Below are 26,147 nucleotides of genomic sequence, written 5' to 3'. Positions count from 1 at the left end.
TCACAATAATCATAATAAGATTACCAATATGTAAACTTCCATCATCACTTTACAATACTATATACAAATTGTCAATAACCATTAAAATTTTATATTAGTGACAAAAAATTTCAATAAAAAATTATAACCTTTTTTTTTGTTAAAATGACCAATTTTCTAAAATTAATTGTAATTAATAAATTAACTAAAAATTCATCTGTCATCATACAAGACAATACTTAAAATTGATGTTATATTAGATTGATAATAATATCATGATGATTATGTGGAAGTTGCAGTAATGAAATGATAAGAAATTAAAGGTGTATCAATATTCGTGGTATGATATTCAGTAGTGTGATATTTTTATAATTATTTAGATGAGATGTGATTAAAAGATGCAAAATATTAGAGAAAATAAAAAGAGTGTATGTGAGTTGAATATATTATACCGGATAAAAAGTATTTCAATCCGAACGAAAGATGATTATAAATTTAATTGATTAAGAGGGCTGTATTGGATTGAGATTTTAAAGCATTTTTTTACATTCATGAAATCCGAGGGTATTCTTTTCTTTTTTTTACGTTGAAAAAAATAAAAAAAATCCGAGGGTATTCGATTGGGATTGTTTGAAATCTATTAAAATCTTGAAGTATTCAATTGGGATTTTAAATTATGCTACAAAATCCGGTGGTATTCAATTGGGATTTGAAATCATGCTCTAAAATCCGATGGTATTCAATTGGGTATCTTTAAAATTCATTAAAATCTGATGGTATTCAAATGTTAATGAATATTTTTGCATTTCATAAAATGATGGATTTTGTGGCATTCTTCAGTGTATTTTAAGTTTTTTAAAATCCAACCAAAATCAATGGGATTTTGAAGCATTGTGCTTAAATCCTATAAACTTTGCGATATTTTATCAAGAATTCGCACAAAATCAAAATCACACACAATCCATTAAAATCCATAGACTAAAAACAATCCATTAAAATCCCAATCGAATACACCCCCGTAAATAGTAGTATGTATTTATTGACAAATTTTGGTTTAAAAATAAAAGAAAATAACAAATAATAGTATTCTTGTAATTAAACACATCCAATATATATATATATATATGAAAAACATACGTTAATAATTCCAATTCCTTACTTATTTGTAAAACAAAGTTTATAAGCAACTTTATGAATAATTTGAAATAAATTTTGTAAGTAAATATATTAATAATTCAAAAAATTTAGCGACAAAAAGCTGTCAATAATTATAATAATTAAAAATCGAATTATATATTTAGATCCAATAAAAAACTGAAATCTGATATGATCTTACTTGTTTCTTAGGGGGTGTATTCAATTAAGACTTTAAAAGATTTTCTTCATTCATGAAATTCGAGTAACTCGGATTCTAGAATCTTGTGATATTCAATCGCAATTTTAAATTATACTTTAAATTACGATGAAATTTATTTGAAATTATTTAAAATCCATTAAAATATGACGATATTCAAATGTTGATGGTTTTCTTTTTGACTTCATAAAATGATGAATTTTGTGAGATTGTTCATTATATTTTAGGATATTTGAAATCCCACCAAAATTCATAAGATATTAAAATCCCACCAAAATCCATGAAAATTTAAAGTATTGTGTTTAGATCATAAAAACACTCATCAACTCTGCGGCATTTTATCTGAAATCCATATAAAATCAAAGTCGGATACAATTCATTAAAATCTATACTATATAAAATGTATTAAAATAGGGGTGTCAATGAGCCTAGCCGAAATCTGGAGTGCTTGTGTATCGTTTGTTAAAAAATTAGCGAACACGAACTCTAGCTCGAGCTTGAATCGAGCCAAAAATATTATTTGAGGATCGACTCATTAAGGAATAACTCTATTCACGAACGGCTCGCGAACTGCTCACGAACATGTCTCACGAGCTTTTGCTCACGAACCGCTCATTAACTTACGCTCACGAACATGTCTCACGAATTTTTGCTCACCAACCGCTCATTAATTTTGTTCACGAGCTTGTTTAATAAACTTTGCTAACGAGCTAGCTTATGCTCATAAATTTAATTACGAGCTTGTTTGTTATTTAATTTAATTTAAAAAAATAAATTAAAATTCTAACAATATTTTAATTTATGCTCTAATGAATCGTAAATTCTAACCATGTTCACGGGCCGAGTTCACGAACCATGTTCACGAGCTAGTTCACGAATTACGCTCACGAGCCAAGTTCACGAACCATGTTTACGAACTCATAATTTGAACTTGTTCGCAAACTATCGAGTTGAACTCTACTGTGCTCAAGTTCAGCTCGTTTATAAAACGAATCTTAAAATTGTACTCAATATCGACTCGTTTATTAATCGAACCGAGCTCGAACCGAACAGTGAGCAGTTATCGAGCATATCAACTCAGCCCTTTTAAAATCCTAGTTGAATATACCCAAAGTCAACATTAGCCTTAATATTATTTCAAAAAGTAAAATGAGATACCACCAAAGATGATGTTCGAATATATTGAATATTTTTTAATGAGAAATATACTGAATATTGATATCAATAAAAATGAATATATATATCTGTCAAAAAGATGTTACATTGCAAAACGGAGAACATATTGAAGAAAATTCGCGTACCTCTATGTAGTCAATCCATTTGCCCTTATCTGTTCTGGGCAATTTGGCCCCTAAACCATTTATCCTTTTTTCCTTCCATTATATCACGAAGAAACATATTTTTATTGAAAAAAATAAATATGAAAAATATATTAATTAAAAAAAGAAAGAGAAATATACGTCAGTCAAATAAAAAAAAAAAATCTGAAAAGATATACAAGCAAAATAAAAAACAATAATTGTAAAGAAAAATAAGACTTGCAAGTATCCTCATTTAGCCTGGAGCGGTGGAGCCTCGTCTTCTCTACTATATATCATACATACATATATATCTCTGGTTTGTATCTCTTCTTATAATCTTCAACTTTTTCATTTGGTTAATAATCTGTGTATGTACGCTTATATATATGATGATTGAACTGTTTTATTTGTTTAATTTGAAAAACTAAGCTAAAATAGTTTTTTTTTTGTTTGTGGTTGAATCGGAGCAGTTGAAGATTGAATCGGATTGAATTGGAGAAGGATGAGCGCTCAGAAGAAGAGGAATTTTCAGATTGAGGCGTTTAAGCATCGGGTTGTGGTGGATCCTAAGTATGCTGAGAAGACTTGGAAGATTCTGGAGCATGCGATTCATGAGATTTATAATCACAACGCTAGTGGTCTTAGCTTCGAGGAGCTTTATCGGTATACTTCTCTTTCGGTTTTGTTTTCGATGTTTTTCGAGGTTTTGGGAGTTTGATTGATGAATTTTGTGGTTTTAGATGATGTTGTTAGGTGTTTTGGATGATGTTGTTAGGTTTAAGTTGAGTGGAATGATGTGGATTTAGGTGTGTACGTATGTTTTTGTTGATTTGCTGTTGAGCTTGGATATGTTTTATGTGGTTGTGTTTGGAAATTGTGAATTGTGTGATAGGTTTGCGTTTTGTGATTAGTTTTTTCCAGTTTTGTGGATAGGATGGATTGAGCAGCACGGTAAGATGCTTGTTGACTTGGTTAATTTGTGAAATGTGTTGTTTTGGTTAGTGACTTAGTTTGTGGGCACTGTTTTTAAGTTTTAGATTTAGTTTTAGGAATAGTTTGAGGGGTATAGTTGTGTATATGCTTGTGTTTTGCTGTTGAGGTTTGGTATTATGCTTCTGTGGTTGCTTTCGGAAATTGTGAAATATGTGAATTGTAATGCATGCTGAGTTAGCATTTGTTGATTAGTTTTCTCTTGTTTTGGTGGATAGAATGGGTTTAGCAGCACAGTAAGATGCTTTCAGACTCCAAATATATTTTGAATGTGCTGTGTGGGTTCATGATTCACTTATCTTTTGAATTTGCTGTTATGGAAGTTGGAGATATTGCCAGAGTGGATTGTTTTCAAGTTCCAATTTGTTGCGAATGTGTTAAGCATCCATGAATATTTTTGACCTAAATATGTGGGATGTGTTGTGTTGGTTTGTGACGTAGTTTGTGGATATTGTTTCTAAGTTTTTAGGTTTAGTTGAAGTGGAACTGTGTGGATATAGTTGTGTATATGCTTATGATTTGCTGTTGAGCTTCAGTATTTCGTTTCTGTGGTCGCTTTCACAAATGGAGAAATATGTGAATTAGTGAATTCTGATACATGCTGAGTTTGCATTTGGTGAGTAGGTATCGTCTGTTTTGTTGGATAGAATTATTGAGAAGCATGGTAAGAGTCTTTTAGACTTCAATCATTTGGAATTTTCTGTTTTGGTTTATCACATACGTGTATCTGAAAATTTGCTGTTATGGGATGTTGGAGATATCACTGGGGTGATTTGTTGTTAAGTTTTTGTCTGCTGTGAATGTGTGACGTTGCGATGAATGTTTTTGACCTAGTCCTTATTTGGTGTTTTCTTTAAGTTGTGTGTCGGATTAGGTATATGTTCTTACATTAAATAATATATTTTCTATGTTATGCACGTGCGTATAGATTCACCTAACAATTACTCATGCAATATAAATCTTTTTATTACAGGAACATTTTTATTTCTTCTATATATGTTGCGTGTCATTGACTCATTGTCTAGTTCTGTTACCAAATTTTGAGATTTGTGTATCACGGTCTGCTGTTCCTATAGCATGTTACCCGAACTTATGTTACATATTACATGTTACCTGGGGATCGGGTATATGTGGGTCATCTAATACTCGTAATTCCACACACCTTTATTAAATACTCGGATACGTACAAAATTTCAACTAAATTCTTTCTTTTAAATATGTTGTACTACAATAATTAATGGTTTGACTTAAATCTTTATGTTCAAAATTTTCACTACCAAAAAGAATGATTTGACTTAAATTCTTATGTTTAGATGCTTTTATCATGTATTTAGTTTTGTTTGCATAAAGCTCTTAGTATTCTCGATGGATTTTATCATTCTTAACTTCAAATATATATGTATGATGTTAGTATGTTACTATATATGCGCAGCCATCCCTATGTTTTCGTATTTTTCAAATTTATGTATCCCCAAACTATGCATTCGCATCCCCGCACTCGTATCCTTGCTTCTTAGCATGATACAAATACATTCATTTGTTTTCTAAAAACAATTGTTACAGCTAGACCTTTCCATGTATAAAAAATAGTGTCTTGTCTTCAAAGTCTGAGAATTTTGTTTATGTTCTGCTTTCTTAAATCAAGTAGAAGTTTCCTGCCAATGTATAGAATTCTGTTTAGGAATGCAAATATGGTACTTTAGCAAGTCCTCATTATTATTGTTGTCCTTCTGTTGATATTGTTTCTCTCATTTTTCCTTGTCCCTACTTAGCTGGCAGTGCTGTACAATTCTTTTCTGAATATGTGTAGCAATGCCAATCTAGTTGTCTGAAGTTGATCCAGTCGGTAGTTACAAATATATTTCAGATATGTCGTTTATGCCTTGGGCAATTAGTAGGATTAAATATTGCGTTTTACGTATTAAATGTTTTAATGTACTAATGTAACTTCATGATCATTGTTAATAGTACCTCGTACTAATGTTTAATAGTAATATATGATTATTAATATCTGCGTTATTTTAAAAAGCTAGAATCACCTTACCGATGCTGACCTTGCTTTTTTATGATCTTGCAATGTTGAAACATTAATATAATATATCAGTTATAAAACATTGATGTAATAGGTTGGTGGCTATATCAGTCATTGTCATCTTCCATTTGTGCATATATACTATTGTGTGTAGGATGGAGTTGTCATTTCATTTGTATATTTTTACACCATATGGCATGGATCTTTGTTTTGTGAGTATAGATAATACAGTTGTACACATACTTTACACTTCTGATCTTTTATGCTTACTGTCCTCATACAGGAATGCCTACAACATGGTTCTGCACAAATATGGCGAGAAGCTATACTCTGGACTTGTAGCGACGCTGACATCACATCTAAAAGAAATAGCAAAATCAGTTGAGGCTGCTCAAGGGCCTTCATTTCTGGAAGAACTTGAAAGGAAATGGACAGACCATAACAAGGCGTTGCAAATGATCCGAGACATATTGATGTACATGGACAGAACTTTTATACCTAGTACACACAAGACCCCGGTTAATGAGCTTGGCCTGAATTTGTGGAGGGACAACATCATTCACTCAAGCAAAATCCAGACAAGGCTTCAGTCTACACTTCTTGAACTTGTGCAGAGAGAAAGATCTGGTGAAGTAATAAACCGTGGTCTTATGAGGAATATAACAAAGATGCTAGCAGATGTGGGTTATGTTGTTTATCAAGAAGACTTTGAGAAGCCTTTTATCGAGGTTTCTGCTGATTTTTATCGTGGCGAGTCTCAACAGTACATTGATTGTTGTGATTGTGGGGAATATCTAAAGAAAGCAGAAAAACGTCTTAATGAGGAGATTGAGAGAGTTTCCCATTACCTGGACTTGAAAACTGAAGCCAAAATAACAAATGTGGTGGAGAAGGAAATGATTGAAAGTCATATGCAGAGACTTGTCCACATGGAGAACTCGGGTTTAGTAAAAATGCTTGTGGATGATAAATTTGATGATTTGGGAAGGATGTATAGCTTGTTCCGCAGGGTGCAAACAGGGCTCACATTAGTTAGGGATGTTATGACCTCTCACATTCGAGAGGCAGGTAAACAATTAGTAACTGACCCTGAAAGGTTGAAGGATCCGGTGGACTTTGTGCAACGACTTTTGGATGAAAAGGATAAGCATGATAAGATCATTAGTGTGGCATTCAACAACGACAAGACTTTCCAGAATGCTCTTAATTCCTCTTTTGAATATTTTATTAATTTGAATCCTCGCTCCCCGGAATTCATTTCTTTGTTTGTTGATGATAAGCTTCGTAAAGGACTCAAAGGGGTTAGTGAAGAGGATGTAGAGACTGTACTGGACAAGGTAATGATGCTTTTCCGCTACTTACAAGAGAAAGATGTGTTTGAGAAGTATTACAAGCAACATTTGGCAAAAAGGCTTCTTTCTGGCAAGACTGTTTCTGATGATGCAGAAAGAAGCTTGATAGTTAAGCTGAAAACTGAGTGTGGTTATCAATTTACTTCAAAATTGGAAGGTATGTTTACTGATATGAAAACGTCCCAAGACACAATGCAAGGGTTTTACGCTGCAATGGGTGGAGAGTTGGCCGATGGACCTACACTTGTTGTCCAAGTCCTGACTACCGGATCTTGGCCAACTCAGTCAAGTACCCCTTGTAACCTTCCACCAGAAATCCTGGGTGTGTGTGAAAAGTTCAAGAATTATTATCTTGGCACCCACAGTGGTCGGAGGCTATCTTGGCAGACAAATATGGGAAATGCTGATTTGAAAGTAACATTTGGAAAGGGCCAGAAGCATGAGCTGAATGTGTCTACATACCAGATGTGTATTTTGATGCTCTTCAACAATGCTGATCAACAAAGCTATAAGGAAATAGAACAAGCAACTGAGATACCAACCCCAGACTTGAAGAGATGTCTGCAGTCACTAGCCTGTGCTAAAGGGAGGAATGTCCTTCGCAAAGAGCCCATGAGCAAGGATATTGGAGAGGATGATATCTTTTTCTTTAATGACAAATTTACAAGTAAGTTTTACAAGGTAAAGATAGGTACTGTTGTTGCGCAAAAGGAGTCTGAGCCAGAGAAGCTGGAGACACGCCAGAGAGTGGAGGAAGATAGGAAGCCCCAAATTGAGGCAGCAATAGTGAGGATTATGAAAGCTCGGCGTGTCCTGGATCACAATAATATTGTGACAGAGGTCACTAAGCAGCTACAATCGCGGTTTCTCCCTAATCCAATAATTATCAAGAAAAGAATCGAATCTCTGATTGAGCGGGAGTTTTTGGAGAGGGACAAAGAAGATAGGAAGTTATATCGTTACCTTGCTTGAGAAGCTCTTCTCTTAATGTTTTACATTTGTTTTGTAAACTTGTGGTTGGTGAAAGTTAAAATGGAATGATGTTTAAACTATTGAGACTCAGGTGGATATCAAAACAGTTGTTCTGGGATGTTTTTCTTAGTTTCTGAGTTCTGTACAGCAGATTCTGGGATGTTTTTCTTAGTTTCTGAGTTCTGTACAGAAGATTGTTATCTTCTCGTGTTTGGTATGTGTTTTGTTTTTTCTGATTATGATCACCAGTCCTCCATCTGAGTGTTGCGTGGGTTGATTTTTATCATCATAAGGAGTCATGGAGACACTAGTAATGAGTCCGTACTCGTTCCCAACTCTTGGGCCATATATCTTCTCCTGCCATCTTTTGATTTTTGGGTTCTATTTTATGGGAACTTGGCCATCATACATTTCATTTGTGCCATACACGTTCTCTGTACAAACTCACTTGTTTTCTTTGACAGGTATATTTAAAAAAAAAAAAATGAAGTGCCGTAACAATAGTAGTGTTTTTTTCACTCCAATTGTTCAACCATTTCCCCAGTAGCTTTTACTCAAATTACAACGAAAAAAACATCATTTAGACATTATTATTGTTTTTGTATTTTTTTTTCTAACTAATATGACTTATAACCTTATAGCTGGGTATCCATTTTCAGAAATTCTCGAGGTGATTATGTAAATAAAGTGTTTGCAGTGTTCTCCCTGTTTTTAAAACAAAAGGAATGCAAAACATATTGCCCAAAAAAAAATCATCCCATTAAGGCTCATCCTATTTGAACTAAACATCATGCAACAACTGAAATCTAATTTATAAAGTTTCATACAAAAAGTTTTACACTTCAATATTTTCTTTATTTTTTTATATATATGATATTTCAACTAGTTCTTTTTTTTCAAAAAAAACAAAAAACAACTGGTTATACTTATTAATATTTTTTTTTGAAAGAAGTTATACTTGTTAATACATATTAGATCTTTATTCGAGGAATATAAATGAAAATAAAATTATTACTTGTAGTTAAAAGCATTACTTCATTTTGGTCCATAAAATTATGCAGGTAGTCATGGCTACCCCTTCTTCACTAGCACATACTCTTCATCTCCCCTACGCGTTTCCACCGCAACGACGCCGTTTAATAGGCCGTCGCCAACTCTGCTTCTACTCTATTTGCTCCAATCACGACACGCAAAGGTATAAACAATCTCTCCTATTCAGTTGTACATTTCATTGTAGTTCAACACAATACTACTATTTACTTCAACGTTAATTATTATATTTATTAGCTATGATTAGTTGAAATGAGGGAGGAATGTAGCGAAAATTGCGAATAAAATTAAAGCCGGAAGAACACGAGTATGATTTTTCGATTTGCTAAGAAAATGAGTAAAAATTAGGAATGAAAAGGAAATTATAAATACTTGTTAATAAATCAGTCTGATATTGTTTTTATCCTGTCATGATGGACTGTAGATTGTAATTTTGAGCTGCGGTTTTTTTAAGTGTGCTAATCAAGGTATTTGATGAATGTAGTGTTGGTGAAATTTTGATGCATAGTATTCCGAGGCGGAAATTGTTTACTAGTTTATTCATTTACTCGTCTTGTCTTCACAGTTCGAGCTATTCATCAGGTTTGTGCATTTGTTCTGTTTTTTTAACGATTTCAGTTTGTTTAGGCTGCATTTTCAGTCTACTAACTTGATGAACTTTGAAAATGTAGCATATGCGTTAGGAGATCCTTCTGTCACAATTGAACAAGTGACACCCCCTGTCTTTCCTTCTGGCACACTTTTCCCTCCCGAGGTGAATTACTAGATTGTTTAGTTTTCTTGTTCAGATTTTACAGTCAGTACCTCAAGTTTACGGTCTGTTTGTTATTTGTATACTTTGGTAGCAAAGGATTGTACAACTCTTTGAGAAGAACACTTACTCAGTTGTCAACATATTTGATGTTACATTACGGCCTCAGCTTAATGTTACAGGTGTGGTTGAGGTAATTTGTTCACAGTTGCTATATATATATGATTAGAGCCTGTATTTTAGGTCTACTTCTAATGATATTAATGTGAGACAGATTCCCGAGGGAAATGGTTCTGGAGTTGTCTGGGATGAGCAAGGGCACATTGTGACAAATTACCACGGTAAGAGCTTGCATGATTTTGACTAAATATATTATGCAATTATACTAGATGCTTTTATGGGTTCAGTAGATGAATGAGCTTCCTGTAATATTACACCAAACTAACATAAGCAATGATGTCTCAATATGCTTGGTCATACTTTAAAATCCTGCTTGTTTTTAGTTAGCCAAGACTTATGATTCCTTCACAAGACTCTTCTATGGAAGGGATTTCTTATTGTATATATCTGGTTTTCACCTAGATATTTATTAAGTCACTATATATGCACCAGATGCTCTTCATGGCCACTCTTAATTTTCAGGACGTTTCCTTGCCTTTTCATTTTGGACTGTTATCCTTAAATTATCAATTGTTTGATGCTATCAATTGGTCAGAATACAGGCGCCCCTAAGCTAAATATATAACTAGAATGAATCATCATGACTATGATTTGTGTCTGAATTTCTGATTACAATATGCACTCTGATATGCTGTACTAATTTATTTCTATGGTGTGGTCACTAGTAATTGCTAATTCTCTATCAAGAAATCCAAGTTCTGGGCAAGTTGTTGCACGGGTGAATATTCTCGCAGCAGACGGGTAAGACAAAGGACTCCATCCTTTATATCAGATTTAAGATCGAAATTACTCAACTGTATATCATCTCGTAAATTTTCCTTGAAGGGTACTAAAGAACTTTGAAGGGAAACTAATTGGGGCAGATCGGGCCAAGGATCTTGCTGTCCTGAAGGTAAATTATTACTTATACCTTAAAATATAGGTGTGCAAACAGACACACTAGCTCTATGCATCACTCCTACTGTCGTCATGCTATAGAAAAGGATAATGTATATCACTACTGTCTATTCTATAGATATCTCAAATTTAGCGAGCAACATGGATTATGACAAATATATCGTGTTCAATCATTTTCTTTGAAGTTGCCCTTAAGAAGTAGTATGCTCCTACTATGCGTTAGAAAATTTATTGGGTTCTAGTTCTGATGGATAGCAAAATTTGAGGAAATTTCAGCTGATTTTGTAGCTGTATCAATATCAAGACCGATATAGTCAGCCTTTTAAGTTCTTGTTAATAAGTTTCTGTGTATCTAGCTGCTATGGTTGAATCTGCAACATCCATATCAAATTATATTTACAATTCTCTTGTTAAGCCCTTATAATTTCCAATCTCTTCATTATTGATCATCATATATTCTACTCTATGGCAGTCTAAGTGTCTAACTGTCCATTTATCGACTACAACTACCAAGTTTTTGAGCTTGTTATTTTTCTGTGAAATAGGTAGATGCCTCTGAAGATCTGTTAAGGCCGATTAAGGTGGGGGGATCATCTTCTTTAAAAGTTGGCCAGCAGTGTTTAGCCATTGGAAATCCATTTGGTTTTGATCACACACTTACGGTCGGTGTGATTAGTGGACTCAACCGGGATATATTCAGCCAGACTGGAGTGACTATTGGTGGGGGAATTCAAACAGATGCAGCCATCAATCCAGGAAACAGGTTTCCTGAGATTGTTTTATGTCATCGTATATTATTATCTTATCTGCTAAAACAATTTTAATAGGGTCTTGATCTAGTTTGAACCATGTGAACACTTGTGATTTGTTTCTTATGATGTGGCAGCGGAGGCCCTTTACTTGATTCTAAAGGGAATTTAATTGGGATAAACACAGCAATATATACACAGACAGGTAAAATTTTTACGAATGTCTATTGTGCCTTGCTACTTGCTAGTTGTAAAATGGTGCAAGAGAGTACCTTTTCATTGATAATAGTTTGTCATTGTCCTTTCATAATGTTCTATGTAAGTCTGTACCTTTGTACCTATGCTGACAATATAATTTTTGGGGTAATAGGGACATCAGCAGGTGTAGGTTTTGCCATCCCATCCTCCACTGTGACAAGGATTGTGCCTCAGTTGATTCAGTATGGCAAAGTATGTTCAGTGGCAACCCATTCTTCTTTGCTCACCCCTTTTCTGTCAGATCCTTTAATGTCCTATGCTTTCCTTTTAAATTTTTGTTTGGTTGTCATTAGGTTTATTCCACAGATCGCCAAAACTCTACATGTGGATATTGCTCAGCCAAGTAGTAATTAGTAACATATTCTCTAACTAAATTTTTCTTTGTGTTAGGCTGTTCGAGCTGGTTTAGATGTTGATTTTGCTCCAGATTTAGTTGCAAATCAATTGAATGTACGAAATGGAGCTCTAGTTCTACAGGTTGTTTATCCATTGCTAAATTAATTTGCCATAACGCCATCATATAAAAATAGTGGAGTACTATTATCATTTTTTGAAGATAATCTTTATCACGTTTCTGCTTGGCTATTTAGGTTCCCGAAAACAGTCTTGCAGCCAAGGCTGGGCTTCTTCCAACTACAAGGGGTTTTGCGGGGAATATTGTACTTGGAGATATTATTACAGCAGTTGACGATAAACCTGTAAGCTAATTCTTCTTTTTCTTTAGGATGTACCCAAAAATTACTCGTGTCAGTAAGTCAGAAGATTTAATTTAGCAAGAAAACCTCAGAAGTTTTAAACTACCACTTAAATAAACTGCTAGAATATATTCCAAATAATGCATAACGCAATGCTGTAGAAAGCAGTCAAAGATGTGTTGGCTATCTGTGGAGAGTTTATGAATCTCAAGGGATTCTTATGTTTTAGCATCAGTGAAATGAGAATGAAAACTTCCTTTACAGTCTACTGATATGTGCTTTCATTATATTGTTTATGACAGGTTAGAAGTAAAGCAGAATTGTACAAAGTGCTGGATGACTATAGTGTAGGTAATATTATCACTTTAAAGATCCAAAGAGGCAGTGAAAACTTGGAGGTACCTATAGTTTTAGAGGAAAAAAGTTCTTGAAAGATATGTCCCTTTTTTTGTATATTTATTTATCGGATGCATACATAGTTTGTTTTAGTATTGTTTACACTTTACATCTCATACTAATTTTTAGTGAACAAGCGAATAGGAAAGACAGTCATAGTAACCCCCTCATGATTTCCATTGCAATCTAAACAAATGTATGAAATTCAATGGTGCTTGTGTCATCCAAGCTTCAGCAAAAAGAAAATAAGAAGAAGAAGAAAGAAAGAGAACTCCCCTATGTGGAAGACTAGAAGGAACAGTAGAAGAGAGTTTCCTCTGTAGAAATCTGTCACCAATCACCATTAGAGCAACCTCCACTCATAAAGGAACTTAAGCTAGTAGTTAACAATTGTAAAACTTTGCTTCTTCAAAGAGTAAACCAGATACTGGATTCTAAAGATATTCTAATATTTTTCAGTGGTAAGAAAGACCCAAGTGTAGAAGGAAAAACAAGTTCATACCCCAAATAAGACTTAATTTCATAATCATGGTCAATAACAATATATATTCACTCACAAATCATAACTGTAAGTTCGAATAGTCTACCTCTTTTATCATGATATCCACCAGGATACAATGCAACGGATCAAGCTGTCTCAAAAAATAGATATATTAATTATATTTCTAAGAATTGAAAACTTAAGAATGTCTTAAGTAAAATTTTGTGTGTCCAAGTCTAAGTAGGCATGCATGTGTTTCGTGTGGAAGACTGTTCTGTATCAAGAGCTAGTCTAAATGGAGTGACACTATTTGTACCCATTACTACTAACACAGAGCTCTTAAGAAATCAGCTCTCAAACATTGGGTTGTATCATCTTCTTTTCTTATTTACGATGTTAATAGCTCAAAACATTTGATTGTGCATGATATAAATTTTAATATAAATATGGACCCTGAGTTTTATGGAAAATATCTGCCTCAAGTGAAGGAATAATTGCAGATTCTTTTATATGAAAGCCATCACAAGTGTAAAGTGGCCTCCGACTAGGTGGTCTTGCCCTTTACTTCTCTCATGAAATGAGAATTTGAAACCAGCACTCCTCTTGAAACGGGGCCTGACAAAACAAAATAAGATTACTAATAAATTTTAGTGGATGTAGTTACTATCAACCATTATTTGTTACTCACAAAATGTTAGTAAATATCTTATATGGTTTTATTCTCTTTAGCTTATTCCCTCTTGGATTAATAAATTGAATGTCTATATGGAAGGTTTTAGGAATATGCTGTTCACATTATCATATATACATGTTTGGTTTTTACCTCAGTTTTCAATGAAGGAGCCATGTATACACACACACACACACGTCTTGTTAGAAGCTCTTGCATTGAAATTTAGATGGATCTAGGAAATGTGAACCAGATCCACTTATTATAATTTCAATTGATTAGTTATATTTTATATAATTAGCTTTATATTATATGATGTTGACATAATTTGTCTCCAAGATTCCATCAAAATGGTTCATGACTATGATTGACTACATTTTATATAGATAAATATACCACTTAAGTGTTGGGTGTTTTTGTATTTTAAAATCTGAAGATTCGTATGTTATGATGCTTTATTGGAAATAACCTGGGTAACCTGTACTTATCAAGCTATATGTAAGTCTTGCTTTAGATGGTTGTGATACTTGTGCACCATATAATTATGTGAGAATCACTCAAAACTAGAAAGTTGTGTGTCAAGGCAGGTCTACATGAGTGATGGTTTTGTGGCACAAGGACTATGAATTTGAGAAGTACTGTAAATTAAGTGTTGAGGAGATACAGATTCTGGTCTTTTTTCTTTATTATCTCTAAATTAAGTAATTATCGAGTGTTATAATCTTGTTTTACCAACTAATTTTCTGTGGGAGCAATCTTAACACTTAAGCATTCCGTAATCTATATCAATCCCAGCATTAAACAATGCAGTGTATTTCATTCCATCTTTTTCATGAATTTGGATTTACTTCTGTGGATTTACCTCTTTGATAACAACATCCTAAAATATTTCTTTTTTTGGTGTTTCATACAACAACCTTAAAAAATATATGAAGTATAATTTTCTTTCAACTTTTTATCAAAGATCAACTATATATATAGGCAAATATCAATTAATTTCGTATGAAGTAATCTTAAAGTATCATATCAATTGGAGTAAGACATTTCTGTATAAATCTAGCAGATCAGCGCATCATCTTGGGTTATACGTGTGTGCGTGAAAATTGTAAAATAAATCGCAATAAACAATTTGATGTACAAGTCTGAAGGATGACGATGCATATCTCTAATGTGAATTTGCATATCGGAGTTCCCACTGCATTATTTAAATGCTGTCGCTATTGGGGTGTACCAACACTATTAAGATGATCAATTACGTTAGAGGAAAATGACTTGCGTTGATAATCGGTTGTTATATGATTTTAAAACCTTTTGGTTCTTTCAATACAGGCCCATTATCATTTATATCTAAAAGTTCAAAATATAAACTTAAAATGAGAAAAAAAAACTTTGTAATTATGTAAAAAAAATTATTCGTCAGTTAGGAATTGTAAAGTGTAAATCACATTAGAAATATGAAACTACATAATTCTTTCAATTATCTAGGCTGATATTCAATACTAGAGGTGTTTGTCTGCTATTATATTGTAAAAGTAAAAAACATACCAAAAAGTTGTTTTATATCCATATATTATTCTCTAGAATTTAATATTTAGAGGACGTTAAATACTTTATATTTTCCCAAATAAATAATCTTTTTAAGATGGACAACATAAGTCATGAACCGCGAACTTGGTGAATCGTCCCATAGAGAGAGATTAAATGGTCACATAAAAAGAGGAGCGATGGCTTTAGGTGGAAGGCATTATGAACCATGTATTCCGCCCAGGCCAGATACCGACTCGGGGGCCGTTTGGGTAAACTTAAAAAAAATGCTTCTTACTTAAAATAAAAAAGTGAAATAGAAATAAGAAGTAAATTAAAATTTATAAGTGATTCCTGACAAAAAAAAAACTTATAAGTGATCACACTGTTTGAGAAAGAAGCAGAAGTTCTGAAACAGAAACTAGCATTCCTAACTTTTTAAAAGTGCTTTTGCTTCTTTACACAAACGGGTCAAGAAAAGCAGAAGTCGGGGAAAAGAAGCACTTATACTGCATTCCCAAACAGGCACTCAGTCTTTTGTCAAGTGAATATCAGTTGACTTATATTTATTCGTTCTGTATATGGTCTAAACAATGTTAAGTAACATGACCATGCGCTTATTATATATAAATATATAATATAATTGTCTCCTAACATACACGAAGTAATTACTCCTCTCTGGCGGTGTTATAAAAAGCGGGAAAAACAGACTTAATCGATGAAATTACGAAATAAGGATTACTCGGTGATTAATCGGGATTAGTTGCTGATTTTTTGAACATAACTCTCTGCCAATTCAGATGATTGTTTTACTAATTTTATGTATATCAAGGAGTATTAAATAATTGTGGCTCTTTTCATCTCTATCTATATTTATCGTATTTTTTAAAATAATATACTCTCTTTTGTATTTTACAGGAAAATATAAGATACCCATTGTATACACATGAATCATATTTGTCATGTTATTTGAGAAAAACATTTAATTTTTTTTTTTGGATACATAGCATTACTTTCTTTTGTATGTCATTTGATTATTTGCATGTAACTTTGAGTGCTTTGATCATATAGCAAAATTTGATATTTTTCTGAATAAGAATATAACTTAAATATATATATATATAGGGAGAAGTTCAAAAGAGACCGGTGCATAAGGGGAGACTCGAGAGACCATATATCTAACCATCGGATGCTTGTTAATCTTGTGGCCATGATTGTTCTGGTATATGGTAATTAATAGATGACATACAATATAAGGGTAGTATGTGGAAAGAAAATAATTCAATTTCTACATACACATTAAACACAAATCTTCTATTACCATATTTAACAAGATTGTAATAAATCTTGTGTGCATAACATACGTTACAGTTTATATATTATCATCTTTAAGTGGTTTATATTTTGGATACATCATTCTCCTAAACAAAGTCATTTTCTGTAGAGAAATCAAATGTGATACAAAATCGCATCATGTCCAACTATTAAAATCAAAAGATCATCCTGAAGTACTCATTCAAGGGGCCAAAATAGTTTATAATTCTCTTATTATCAATTAAGTTCTGTTATAAGTTCTCAAGAATAGAGCATGCAACATTGGTTATACGGTAGGATTTTTTAATTTTTTTGATAATAAGCTTGTTTATTTCTCCCGAATGTTCTCACAAAGATTTTAATATTAGTCGAACACCATGCATATAAATATTTAAGTAAATAATTTTTACTTCTATTATAAATTTGAGAACACCTTAATGAATCTCCATGTTAATCAAAAAAATCAATCTGAAAATTTAAAAAAAAAAACACGTAAATTTGTTATTTGATTATGTAACACCTTAAAAGATCTACAAAATAGAATATCTAAAACACATCGGAGAATAAATAAATGAAATTATAAGTATTAATTTTAAACTGAGTACCGAACACATAGAAGAATCTAAAGTATTTCATTGTGATTTACTAATATTAGTTGATTAGTAATGAATATTACACTTAAGATTCTTTTAAGTGTTTTATTAATTAATAGATACATTATCATTCTACTAAAATCTTTATTATATGTTTCGTTAGTCGATCTTATATAACATATGATTTTGTTACGTGTTCTTTTCAATTAAAGTATAATTTAATTTAAAATAATTTATTGATACCTTCGATAAGATTCTACATAATGACAATTAAAAAATATTTTATTTTAATTAATAAAATTCTTAAGAGAATCCTAATAATATATACATTATTGTAACTAAATTACATCAGTGAAAGGTCCAACTAACAAATTACAACGTCTAGCAAAAGTTTTTTGATATAATTTTTTATTACAAAATATAGAATTTACTGAGTTTATTAAAACTATAATAAGAGTTTTGTTAACAATATAAAGTCTTATACATTTTTTTATTAAGGTAATTAATCTTAGTTAATTATTATATTAATATTAGTTTAATAATTATATTTGAGAACACCTTAATGAATCTTCATATGAATCAAATACTACGTTACACCTTAAAGAATCTTTACAACAGAACATAATGAATTGATATCTTAAAATTTTCTATTAGTATGTAAAATAGATTATAAGTTATCGCAAGCACGCATGAAATTATTTTTTATTTTTAAAATTTTTCATATAAATTAAATAAAATCACGTGCATGCCTGGATCTTACATAAAATCGCGTCTCAAATTCTAATTTGAACTAAAAAAGAGTTTATAAATTATTATTGTGAAACAACAAACAATATTTGAATTATCTGTTTCCTCTCCAATTATGCAAGAGTCTTTAAATTTTTCTATCCATTTATTGCGTCACTTTCACTTTCTAACGACTATAACACATGTCGTTGAGATACAATGTCGTTGAGATACAATGTCCGATTTATTGAGAATGAGAAAAATAAGGCCTCGAGTTGCAAATGAACAATTTGGACATGAGAATGAGGAAAATGAAATATTAATCACTCCATTATATAACAACAAATATCATCGAGATGCAAATGACAGATTTGGAGTTAATCATGACTCGAACAATTTTGAATTTGCCTTTGAAATAAAAAAGAGAGCAAATCTTAATTAATAAAATTCCATTTTGATGTAAGAGAATGAGGCTCTTACTTGATAAATACACTTTCATTATCTACCACCACAATAGTTGTCATCGAGATGCAAACAACTGGTCTAGACACTGACACTGAGAAAAATGAGAAGTTTATCTTTGATGACAATGTGGATGAAAATTCGAATTAGTCTGATTTTTGAACTAGCAATGGACATTAACATTGAAGGATTTGAAGCGTAGAAATCTTTTCATTGCAATTTTACCACAATGATAATAATATTAGGTAATTAGTGGAAGTATAATCATACACTTACACCCGGATTGATTATGGAATTTGATCTTCTGAAAACTTAATTTGTCTCTATCTCGCTCAAATTAATGAAAATAGAAAAATAGAGGTTGAAATAGTCGTGGGAACAAAAAAAAAATTATTATTTTTTATATAGTAGCACTATCCGACCTCATTAACGTTGTTAAGTACTCCCTCCGTCCCAATTTAAGTGACTTGGTTTGATTTTCACGGAGATTAAGAAAAAGGTAGTAAATGTAGTTGAAAAGTGGGTAAAGTGGTGGGACCCATCAATATTTAATAATGAGATAATGGAGGAAGGTAGTGGGTGTAATAGTGTTTATTTGATAAAAAGAGAGTATAAAATAGAGAGGTAGTGGGTGTAATAGTGAAAAGTAGTGTTCAAAAATAGTAAGTATTGTAGGTTCATTCTTTTTGGGACGTCCCAAAAAGTAAATGAGGTCACATAAAATGGGACGGAGGGAGTATTATACATCACATAGCTCTACCAAATAATATGATTTATTCGATCTTTATATAAACTATTTAATTAATTCAATAAATAGAATAAATATAATTGTATTTAATTTGTGTGCTCATACATCATTGTTAGATTATTAAATATAATCTAATATAATTAATTATTGAATATTCAATACTAAAAAATATGAAAATATGAATTTTTTCCGAAACAAGTTCTCATTTACTCACAGAAACATCATCAGTATTCAATAGCAATCCCAAACAGACGCGCGTATAACCATCACCGACAAAAAATGCAAAATATTGCTTAGTGTGACTTCGTGATTATATTTTGTACAGACTCGCCGTAAAAAACAAGGAAAGAAAAAACCAAGCTAAACGAGTGTAGAAGCTGTAAAAACTTTTCCATTATGTGAAAGATTAATTAAACAGTGATCTAAAAGCCAAATATAAAGGCCAAAATATGGGAGACGCCGGTGTGAAATGAGTTGCATTTAAACTTCAAAATCAGCAGATTTGAATGCTATTTAAAATTTACCCCTGGAAAAAAAAAAAGCCGCGGGTCAATGTAAAATATTTTAGTTTTCCACTTATTATTGAATTAAATTGCACAAATTGGATACTTGCTCTCCGTATTTTTCATTTAAATTAATTATTGACTTTTGATTGCCAAAACAAGGAGGCTACACCACCTCTTGTTGCGAATATCAGAGAATTTATTCATATCCGATTTTAATTTTCTAAAATCGATCGACTATAAAATATTATTTAAAATTTGTTGAACATGTAATATATGCTCAAGTGAGATTGACTATATTAATTGATTGTATTTTAAAATTAATATATTGTTAATATATTGTTATTATATTAAGTTGTAAATAGAATATATTATTACATTAATATGATGATAGATTATGTGAAATCTCACTCTAAGTTTCTGGAAATGACCAAATATAGCACATATCACCAGATTGATTAAAAACTAAAATTATAGATGATAATAATAATATTATTATGATTTTCTTTTCAATATTATATATTTTTTAATTAAAAAATATATTAATGAATAGATCAGTAATTTTCCTCTGTGTTCGGACAACAGTAAAAAATATCGGCTTGGAAGTTATCTAGCCCGGAGTACGAGGGAATGGAAGGTTTAAGAAGAATGGAATAGAAACTCTTACTGAAATTCAAACAATAAATAATACTTCCCTCGGAGTGCTAAAGTGATCGGATACCAATTAACAGAAAACAATTCAAATAATCGTTAAGTATTTTAGAAGATTAACTTGTCATTTTCTCTTGATTACCGAGTGCAATACGCTTATTATAATAATCAATACCACTAATAAGTTGAGTTTAATATCCCCAGATGGAGCTAATTTTGGAGTCTCTTGAGATGATAAACCTGCATTTATATGAGAGTAGAGATGGAATGGGATTCATAGAGACAAGTGAGCTGCACCAGAAATCTATGGCTTTGACTCAGGTTCCTTGGTTGAGTATAAGACAGAGTATCTTAACTTAATGTTCTTGATTCCACAAAACAACCTTTCTTGTTTTGATCACCCTTGAAGGGCGGCTTAAGTTTCGCAAGGAGACCGATTTCAGGAAACATTTGATACCTTTGAACTATGCTGAGTTGCAAACTGTACTTTTAAGTGTTTCTATTAAGGTTTAGATAGAGCTACTGCTTCAAACCTTCATACCTTATATCGTTTGTTAACTCGTTGAATTAGTAATTAGGCCAAAGACAGATGGAGGACAAGAATGAGAGTGCGAAGATTGATGAAGTAATGTTGCCTGGTTTCCGGTTTCATCCTACTGATGAAGAGCTTGTAGGGTTTTATTTGAGGAGAAAGATTCAGCAGAGACCGCTTCATATTGAGCTGATTAAGCAAGTGGATATCTACAAGTACGATCCATGGGATCTTCCAAGTAAGAAATTTTACTTATATGTCACACACACTCTCGGGGTCTTTTTGCTCTATACTAACGTATACAATACCAATAACTACCAGGTCTGGCATCTACTGGGGAGAAAGAGAGCTATTTCTACTGTCCAAGGGACCGGAAGTACAGGAATAGTGCGCGCCCAAACCGTGTCACTGGAGCTGGATTTTGGAAAGCCACTGGTACTGACAGGCCAATATACTCTTCTGATGGCAGCAGTAAATGTATTGGTCTTAAGAAATCCCTAGTCTTCTACAGAGGCAGAGCTGCTAAAGGTATAAAGACTGACTGGATGATGCATGAGTTCAGGTTACCACCTATACCCGAGGTAGGGGCACCGAAGAAGTTCCTTGACAAAAGCCTTCCACCACATGTAAGAACTAGACTATGTTCTGAAAAATCAAGTTCTTTGTGCAAGATAATTCTTCAAGTTGAAGATTCAATTTTATTTTTGTCATGCAGGATTCTTGGGCAATATGCAGGATCTTCAAAAAGGCGAACTCTATGGCACAGCGAGCTCTTACACACTCATGGGTGTCTCCTTTACCTGGGACTACAACATCAGACATGTTTTCACACTCTACTCAGTTCAGTCCAGAGAACCTGTCTTGCATGACTCAAAATGGCTCAGTCATTCAATTATGCAATGAACTGCAACAGAATTCAACCGCGGGTTTCTCTGCCCTTGACATCCCTTCATACAGGCCACTCAACTCAGCCAGCTTTTACAGACCATATTCGTCAGGAGTTCCTCACGGAGACCATAACAATGGCTTTGCACTCTCACCTCCTGATGTCTCTCCTCCAAGCACTCAATCTGCAGTCGACGTTACTTCCATGTTTTTCGACGTGTCCCCTACTATAATTGCAGATCCTGATAAGACCACAGAAGGTATAAACTTTGGAGGACCACAACAGCAGTTCAACAACTTCTCAGTAAGTTCACCAGAAGATATGCAGGGGAACACAAACACATGTGCACTTGACGCCGCTTCAACAAAAAATCTAATTCGAGCACACGAAGCCAATCAGTGTGACAACATGCAGTCCATAGGATTTCCTTTCAGTTTGTCATCAAGCTTGGCTGATACATGGAAGCGTAATTTGCAATGGGACTCTCCTACTTGTCCAAGTGAAATGTCAGCTAACTATTCTGAAAATTAGCATTATATTTATACTTAACAGTACCTATATATGGATTGATTCTACTTAGCTTTGAACTAGACCAAAGTGTAACTGGCTTGACAAACATTATCTACCAGAAGGTTTACAGGTGTATAGCAGGTGAGCTTGTTCTGGTGTATTGTACATATAGCTTTATCTGTGTATATACATTTATCTTTGTGCCTTTCCTAATCTCTGATCAGTACTGATTACCCATGAGTAGACCTGTCCAAATTCAAATTATCCCGTCCAAAAGTAGGAGATGATCCCTGATATTTGATGTTTGACAATTTTTTGTAAGTTCTAGTAGTGGAAAGATTAAAAAAAATAATAATCCTGAAATACGTGTCTAATTCATAGTAGGTTATATAGAACCTTTCATTTACATAAAGAGATAAAAAAAAATCAAGCATCATGTTATTTAACGGTAAAAAAAATCGCGGTTAGATTCAGGCAAAAATGATCTGAGGATTCCAGACCCTTAAAAAAGTTTAGACTTGCGCCCTGATTGTTTTAACTAATTTTGTTCACAATTATTGATATCTAAATCTGACTTATTATTTTCTGTCGCACTTTTGGTTCCAGTTTTCGTTTTTCCGGACTTAATAATTCAAAATCAATAGCGACGTTATAAATTATTAAATTTGTATAGTTGGTACATTTGGTGTGATTTATTTCTTAACCAATATAGAAACCCCTATACTAAGATACTTCAGCTCACAGAAGATTTTCATTACCTACGGCAGGCAATTATAACCTGTTAGGTTAGGCAGATTGAGCCAATTTAGGCACAAAGTACCATAATAATTTAGCAAAAAAATTGTTTACAGACAACAAAATGTTGTATATGGACTCGTGTTATTATTCCCCACTTCATATTTCCGAGAGAGGCAGGTCTTAGCCTTTACACATCCACACTGACACCCCACAGGACCACTCTCAGACCACCATAACATTTCTTCGGAGAACTGAACCCTCAACCCCCACTGTTATGTACAACAATGCGTTATTAACATCTTTCATGAATAATTGGTAAAATGAATCAACATCTCAATTATAATGCAACAAGTTGTGCCAAAACAATTAACAAAGAAGTACAATATTATATAGGAAAAGAAAAAAGCATCAACCAAAATATCAACCGTCAGACAGGACTGCAATGTCAAAAGCACACAATAATACAAATTAAAATTCTAGAAGTTGATTTGTCGACAAAGATAAAGTACCCAAGAAGTCTTAAGCAATTTAAGCTAGAAACATTCATTTCGATTGAAGGTAAGCTAAATGACCATTCCCATATCTCTTCCTAAGTAATTACCAAAATCAAAATTGGATTCAAGCTTGTAAACATTCGTAAGGAATTATATTTTGCCTCCCTTGTTTAAGTCTTTGTAACTTTCTCCTTTAACTTCTGAATCTTCAGAACCTTCTTTACAATCTTTTGCTCTTCGACCAAAAAGGCTCGGATAATCCTATTGAAGAAATTATAGTAATATCAGAATCTACCCAAAATAAAAAAATTCCAGAAATAGAAATTGTCCAGAATCTTGCAAGTAATGTATAGCTTTACAATATCACATACCTCTCCCTGACAGCACCTCCGGACAACACTCCACCATATGCACGGTTGACAGTTCTTCGGTTTCTAGACAATCTAGATCTCTTGTATTCAGCAGGTCTCAAATGAGGAATCTGCAATATACCCAACAATTACCACATTTGCTTGTAGACAAAAGCTACAGTCTATACTATTTGATACTATTTAAATTTACTGCCACAAAAGCTCATCAGTTCATTACATCACCGCAAGACCACAAATGATACAAATCAATGTGGACACTGGGTTTCCTTTACATTTTAGTACTAAGAAAATTTCTATTACGTCTAATAAAAGCAACAGTTATCGAGTTGGAATGAAGTGCCGATCATGAATGTTAATTGCAACATGTCACTGTATCCAATTTAATTTTTCGCTGTTGTTCTTTGTTGATTTATATGTACCCAACAGATTCAACATAATAGAAATTTACAGGCTATACACTTTTCTTGCAATCTATCTGTATATGGACCAGATCATTACACTAAATAGCCCAATATTGTCAATCACAGCATTTCCACCAAGGTCTACTAATAGCAAAGGAGGAACATTGATTTGTTAAGAACTTACAACTATGGATCAGGGCAATTATAATCATTATCTTTTGCAAAGAGATATGTGAAGTGACTTCGAAACCAAACTAAGACCAGGTAAACTCGAACAGAGTCATACAATAGAATAAACTAAGGGGCCTTGGGTTCATTGTTAATGGACCTAGTTAATGCAATGAGGGATCCAGTTTATGCGAACAAGGGAATCATAAACTCAATCTCATGTGTTAGTGTTCTGATTAACTATTAGGTTGTTTGAAATGAGAACTTCATTCCCTCTATATGGGCCAATCATTTCCTACATACTCGTAGAGATTCCATATCATTCCTGATCCCATTCCCATCAACAATCAAAACATGACCTACATCGCCCTTAGTACTAATAGATCAAGCAGAACTTGTGTTCTAGTTTTACATACAAAGAACTGAAACACTAGCATTGATTCTAGATATAAATTATAAAATCTATCAACTTCAAAGCATAAAATAATCACAAGATTTAGGCAATGCCATTATTTTATCCTCTTCATAGAAGACAACCAAGAACAACATACAATTTAAAACTAGTAACCCATAGGATTAAGCACATAACTTAAAACATTCATCAAACCTACAATCTCGATAATCAAAGTCAAAATACAACAATCATATAACCCGAATAGCTATAATCAGAAAGCCGAAACATCGAAAACATACCCCCTGGATTCGCTTTCCAGTAACAGGGCACTTAGGTCCACTAGCTCTCTTCTTAGTTGTCTGGTAAACCAGCCTACCTCCTAAAATCATCAAATAACCGAATAGAAATCAATAACATTTACACAAGCCATCACATTTCCCAAATCTAATCAAACAAACTTGCAACTTATTAAAAAAATCAATTAATTAAAGAATCAGAAAACAAACATAATATCCATTCACTAATCTAATACAAAACAATCAATAACTAATAATCAACAATATATAAAATAGAAAAAGAAAAAGGGGGTTTTGATAGAGTACCGGGGGTTTTGACAACCCTGTGCTGGTTGGATTTGGTGGCATAGCTGTGCCTTTTGCGATAAGTAAGACGCTGAACCATCTTTTCTTTTTCTCTCTAACGGCGACTCTGATGAGATAGCGAAGCAAAAGAGTGTTTTTAGGCTATTACGAGGTCTATATATATGTCCTCTCCTGTTTAAAACCCTACATCCTGTGGATATTATTCACTCTCATTTTTCTTTTTAACGGACGGGATTAACCCAATTATACACGTGATTCATAGTTCTTTCCCTTTTCTTGATTTTTTTCTTTGTTCATAAGATAAATTGCTTACTCTGTTCTCTTGGTTCGTCTAGAGTTCTAAAAATTCCCGATTTAACCAATTAATCTTCAATCATGTGATTGGACGATTTGAATTTTGAAATCCGATTAATTTTTATAAAT

General features: G+C 32.9%; 4 protein-coding genes across 6 annotated transcripts; 3 read left to right on the top strand and 1 right to left on the bottom strand.

Moving 5' to 3' along the window:
• The first annotated feature begins 2,800 nt into the window (after nucleotides 1-2,800).
• On the top strand, nucleotides 2,801-8,109 carry LOC108214631 (cullin-3A). 2 transcript variants are annotated; one of them, XM_017386752.2, is made up of 3 exons: nucleotides 2,801-2,950; nucleotides 3,105-3,297; nucleotides 5,940-8,109. In XM_017386752.2, exons 2-3 carry the CDS (start codon nucleotides 3,137-3,139, stop codon nucleotides 7,978-7,980), a joined length of 2,202 nt encoding a protein of 733 aa, XP_017242241.1. In that variant the 5' UTR covers nucleotides 2,801-2,950; nucleotides 3,105-3,136; the 3' UTR covers nucleotides 7,981-8,109. The 2 variants fall into 2 exon arrangements, with proteins under 2 accessions (XP_017242241.1, XP_017242242.1); XM_017386753.2 differs by having other exon boundaries at nucleotides 2,923-3,002.
• An 893-nt stretch (nucleotides 8,110-9,002) lies between these two features.
• On the top strand, nucleotides 9,003-13,065 carry LOC108211387 (protease Do-like 8, chloroplastic). Its single transcript, XM_017382976.2, has 13 exons — nucleotides 9,003-9,175; nucleotides 9,515-9,612; nucleotides 9,702-9,784; nucleotides 9,876-9,974; nucleotides 10,056-10,122; nucleotides 10,627-10,702; nucleotides 10,787-10,853; nucleotides 11,404-11,621; nucleotides 11,745-11,812; nucleotides 11,978-12,057; nucleotides 12,256-12,342; nucleotides 12,456-12,563; nucleotides 12,863-13,065. The coding sequence occupies exons 1-13, from the start codon at nucleotides 9,036-9,038 to the stop codon at nucleotides 12,989-12,991; spliced, it is 1,320 nt and encodes a 439-aa protein (XP_017238465.1). The 5' UTR covers nucleotides 9,003-9,035; the 3' UTR covers nucleotides 12,992-13,065.
• A 7,553-nt stretch (nucleotides 13,066-20,618) lies between these two features.
• Nucleotides 20,619-22,769, top strand: LOC108212577 (protein FEZ). 2 transcript variants are annotated; one of them, XM_064089152.1, is made up of 4 exons: nucleotides 20,619-20,726; nucleotides 20,833-21,398; nucleotides 21,482-21,786; nucleotides 21,876-22,769. In XM_064089152.1, the coding sequence occupies exons 2-4, from the start codon at nucleotides 21,218-21,220 to the stop codon at nucleotides 22,575-22,577; spliced, it is 1,188 nt and encodes a 395-aa protein (XP_063945222.1). In that variant the 5' UTR covers nucleotides 20,619-20,726; nucleotides 20,833-21,217; the 3' UTR covers nucleotides 22,578-22,769. The 2 variants fall into 2 exon arrangements, with proteins under 2 accessions (XP_063945222.1, XP_017239791.1); XM_017384302.2 differs by lacking the exon at nucleotides 20,619-20,726 and having other exon boundaries at nucleotides 20,746-21,398.
• An 891-nt stretch (nucleotides 22,770-23,660) lies between these two features.
• On the bottom strand, nucleotides 23,661-25,913 carry LOC108210987 (large ribosomal subunit protein eL34). Its single transcript, XM_017382458.2, has 4 exons — nucleotides 25,725-25,913; nucleotides 25,422-25,501; nucleotides 24,160-24,269; nucleotides 23,661-24,049 (listed from the first exon to the last, which is right to left on the bottom strand). The coding sequence occupies exons 1-4, from the start codon at nucleotides 25,801-25,803 to the stop codon at nucleotides 23,959-23,961; spliced, it is 360 nt and encodes a 119-aa protein (XP_017237947.1). The 5' UTR covers nucleotides 25,804-25,913; the 3' UTR covers nucleotides 23,661-23,958.
• Nucleotides 25,914-26,147: the final 234 nt, after the last annotated feature.

Source organism: Daucus carota, chromosome 3, assembly GCF_001625215.2.
Source record: "Daucus carota subsp. sativus chromosome 3, DH1 v3.0, whole genome shotgun sequence".
Lineage (NCBI taxonomy): Eukaryota > Viridiplantae > Streptophyta > Magnoliopsida > Apiales > Apiaceae > Daucus > Daucus carota.
Note: the sequence above shows the minus strand (reverse complement) of the source record. Positions and strands in the feature narration are given on the sequence as shown.